Source organism: Gobio gobio (assembly GCF_949357685.1).
Source record: "Gobio gobio genome assembly, chromosome: 10".
NCBI classification, from domain to species: domain Eukaryota; kingdom Metazoa; phylum Chordata; class Actinopteri; order Cypriniformes; family Gobionidae; genus Gobio; species Gobio gobio.
The window spans coordinates 27,530,385-27,534,556 of NC_137116.1; the positions used below are offsets into that span (position 1 = coordinate 27,530,385).

Here is a 4,172-nt window from a genome sequence, read left to right on the forward strand (position 1 = left end):
TTTAACTTGTTCATATCTGTAGACACCCTGTATTTAGCGGTCTAACTTCTGAATTCAGTACTACATAGTTCACAGTCTTTGTAATGTGTTTCAGCAATACATTTCTAACATTTATAATGTGTTTAGAAACAAATATCAGAATTGCCTTTTACAGGGACTTTAAATCTCCTAAATGCGAATTTTGTCATTGTTTTGGAACACACCAGCTTATTCCTAACCTTAAGCCTAACATATTCATACTAAAAGCTTGATTTCAGGGGGCCTTTAAATAGTGTAACAATTGTTCAGATTGTTAACTAAACAGTGTTTGTGTTTTAAAATGAAAGCAGGATACTACATAGCAACACTTGATACTTACACATGCAGTGACTGATTGGCCAGTCATCTTAGACATCCATCTCATGAACATGAACAAAGCCCTGGCAGCATTCAGCTGGGATTCAGTGTGAGTGAAAATGTCACCGCTAAAGCTCTTCAGTTGTCGACTCATATTGACACTGTCTGTGTTCACTCTAGCAGAAAGTGGTAAGTAAAATAAAAGATATTGAAATGATAGAATTAAATACCAACAATAATTCATATCAGAAGTAGTAAAAGTAAAATTATTTACATTATACTATTGCAACATGTCCTTAAGAAGGGCACTTGTTCTGATGGTCCTCTGGTGATGGATTCTCCAAAGTTGATATTACTTGAAAAGTACTTTTTGAAAAGACAAACAAGTACTGCAAGTGGCTGATACTGTTTCCAACGTCTTCTGTTTTTTATATTGATTACATACTTATTTGACAAAACTGATTGTTCTGGCTCTGCATTCTTTTTCAGCTAATGAATATCACACAACCCGTCGGTTAAGATGCATCTACAACTCCCCTGATCTCAGTGACATGGTGTATATCGAAAGCTATTATTTTAATAAATACCTATTCACACAGTTCAACAGCACTCTGGGGAATTATGTGGGGTTTAGTGAGTATGGAATGAGAGTTGCAGAGTTCTGGAACAATGACACCACCTTAATGCAGAGTACGAGAGCTACTCTTGATACATTCTGCAAACATAATGCTCAAATCTATGACTCAATTATACGTAATAAAGCAGGTATGTGGCACAAGATTCTTCTCTGATCTTTAATCTCACATGCAGAACTCTTGCTTTTAACATTTCTGTTATTCTTACAGAAGCATATACAGTATGCTAATATTAAATATGACAAATGTTTTAATATCAGCATGGCATAAATGGCATTTTGAAATGTAATTTTAACGTAAAATTTTAGGTTTACATTTGAAGTAAAAAATAATGATTATGTCTAAGGCTTCTTTAGTTAGTGCTTGTTAAATCTCCAAACCCCACTCCCCCCGTACACATATACATACACACATATGTATGAGAAATGCATAAACTGTGTTTAGGATGTTGCTCTTCTTGATTCAGTGAAACCAAAGGTTAAACTCAGTGCAGCGAAGTGGGCTGGTGGCAGACATCCGGCTGTGTTGATGTGCAGCGCATTTGAGTTTTATCCTCCACACATCAAAGTGTCCTGGCTGAGAGATGGTAAACTGATGACCTCTGAAGTGACCTCAACAATGGAGATGGCTGATGGCGACTGGTACTACCAGATCCACTCTGAGCTGGAATACACCCCCAAATCTGGAGAGAAGATCTCCTGTATGGTGGAGCATGCCAGCTCAACTCAACCCATGATTTATGACTGGGGTAAGAGTACACATTAGTACTACATTTGTGAATGGTATATTTGGACAGGCCAATGTAGGATCAAATAGAAACTATGAAATAGTCATCTTATTACAGTAACATGTTTTTATTTGTAAATATTGCAATAACGTAAAGTGATGTGTGTACAGACCCCTCTCTTCCTGAGTCTGAGAGGAATAAAATTGCCATCGGGGCATCTGGACTGGTGCTAGGAATCGTATTAGGAGCAGCGGGACTCATTTACTACAAGAAGAAATCATCAGGTTTGTTTAGATTAAAATCATTCAGATTTATATTAATGTGTACATCATTCCTGTACATGCATATGTCATTTTTTAAAAGATGTATTTATTGTTGCTTTGACAGGGAGGATCCTTGTACCTAATTAAAGATGGTAGGTTTCAATTGTGTATTTGATAAATCAGACTCAGTTATCAAACTCAGTCACATGATTAACAATTATTCAAATTTCAGATCCTCATACTGACTGAAGTGGACTAATAATGAAGCTTTCATCCTTTATGTAACTATCTCACAATCTTAATTTTTACAATCCTTGATGTTTCATTTCTAAAATGGACAAAAGCGTCTCATGTAATGTAATCTCATGTTCACAATAATGTATATACATTATTACATTATATATAATGTAATATAATGTACAACAAATTTGTTAATATTAAATTAGAAACTCATAAAATGTAAGTTTTACCTGTACAAATAAAGCATTTCAGATAAGCATATTTTACTCTTTCTTTATCTTAAGATTATTGATTATAAGTTTATGTATAAACGTACATCTTCATTTGTAGAAATGGCATACATTTATTGAGAAAACTGTCTCTATGTCCTAAATGCTCCTATAATGAGGCTCTGTATATCTGCTTTCATTTCTCAAAATGTTGAGAAGAACATTGTCTTGATTTTCATGTACATTTCAGCCATAAATAAATGTTTCTTTGCAAATTGTTTAAAAGTTGGTCACAAAGTAATACAATTATTATTAGATTTTAACCACTTATCTTCTATGATCATTATTTTTAGACTTGTTATAGGATTTAAAACATAGTGGTGATCTATGGTCATTCTAATATTTGCTCTGTTCTAGGGAAAAAAAAAACCCTATGATTAATGAGCAGACATTAAAAGATCAAATTAGTATTTGGCTGATTATCACTAAAATTAGTGATCATTTGTTCACCCATGAAAATTCTGTCAACACCTTTCTGATAATTGTAATATGATTTATTATTTTAATAAACTTTGTTTACTGTTATGTGTCAAAACGTTAGTGCCAACTCTTTGGCAATATTTATACAGCAGAAACGCCGTTTGTTTTCTCTAGCGAAGGCAGCATCTCCGGGATCTTTTACCTGAAACCCCAAACAACTTCCGGGCCCATGCCGGCAAAAAAAGAAGTGCCTTTTTCTGTGCAGTTGCTAGTGTTAACGAGTGTCCAAAATAAATACGATTTTGAAAACATTTCACACAAATAAGTGAATAAATAGAAAATAAAAGGGATACTTTTATTTTAGTACACAAACGCTAGCATCCGTTTTGTGTTTCAGCAATCAGCGCTGTGACAAAAAAAAAAAGCGCTGTGACAGAGTTGACCAATGAAATCGAGTCATAGACGGGAGTTAATGCTGCGGGGCGTGGTTTTGGCATAAGGGGCGTGGTTTGCGCTTAACTGGTTTGGGGGAAAAAATGACGCGTTTCATGTCATGCGTTACGACTGCTGCTTTCTTCATGTCTGATTTGCTTTGGAAGTGCTCACCTGGTCTTGTTTGTCTGATACAGCTTGCGCCTAAGTTTAGTCTGAGTTCTGCATTTGCTGCAAGAGTACCTTCGCTGTCCTCTGTTCCTGACTGATTAATTCTCAAGAACTGCCTCCACCTCTACTGGTGTCCCGATCTCTCACCTCTTCAAGACAGGATCATCTCAACTGCCTTCTCAGTTTGTTTGACCAGTTCTGTGTGCCTTAACGACAGACTGCCTTGTTTATATTCTCATTAAAGACTGTTGTTATCCTGTCAACCTCTGCTCTTGGATCCATTCTTTATTGACTCTGACACAAACAAATTGGAGTAATGCAGAACTGAATATACTGTAGGCTATTTGTTAAATAACCATTTAACAGTGATATAATAATAATGTATCATTACTGCTTAGCTAAAACATGGATTCAGCATTTAAAGCATGTCATGAGTAGGCTGGGTGATCTGGCCAAAAACAAATCTGTAGGCCCTATTTTTTGGCTGAATGGTGATTTTCCAAAAAAAAAAGAAAAAAAAAAATCAATCCTATTTCATAAAAAAAAATATTTTTAAATAATAATAATAATAAAAAAAATTCACATCCTAACCAATGTTGTCCTACAAACTGTTCATATTGAAGCTATGAAAACAAACTGTGCAGTCTATCTATGCTATATTATGTGCAAAAAGGGGTCA

The 4,172-nt window shown here is 35.0% G+C and overlaps 1 protein-coding gene across 1 annotated transcript; it reads left to right on the top strand.

Annotated features, from left to right (window-relative positions):
- The first annotated feature begins 416 nt into the window (after positions 1 to 416).
- Positions 417 to 3,754, top strand: LOC307132458 (H-2 class II histocompatibility antigen, I-E beta chain-like). Its single transcript, XM_079826790.1, has 6 exons — positions 417 to 525; positions 826 to 1,101; positions 1,438 to 1,719; positions 1,869 to 1,982; positions 2,086 to 2,113; positions 2,194 to 3,754. Exons 1-5 carry the CDS (start codon positions 456 to 458, stop codon positions 2,106 to 2,108), a joined length of 765 nt encoding a protein of 254 aa, XP_079682916.1. The 5' UTR covers positions 417 to 455; the 3' UTR covers positions 2,109 to 2,113; positions 2,194 to 3,754.
- The last annotated feature ends 418 nt before the right edge of the window (positions 3,755 to 4,172 follow it).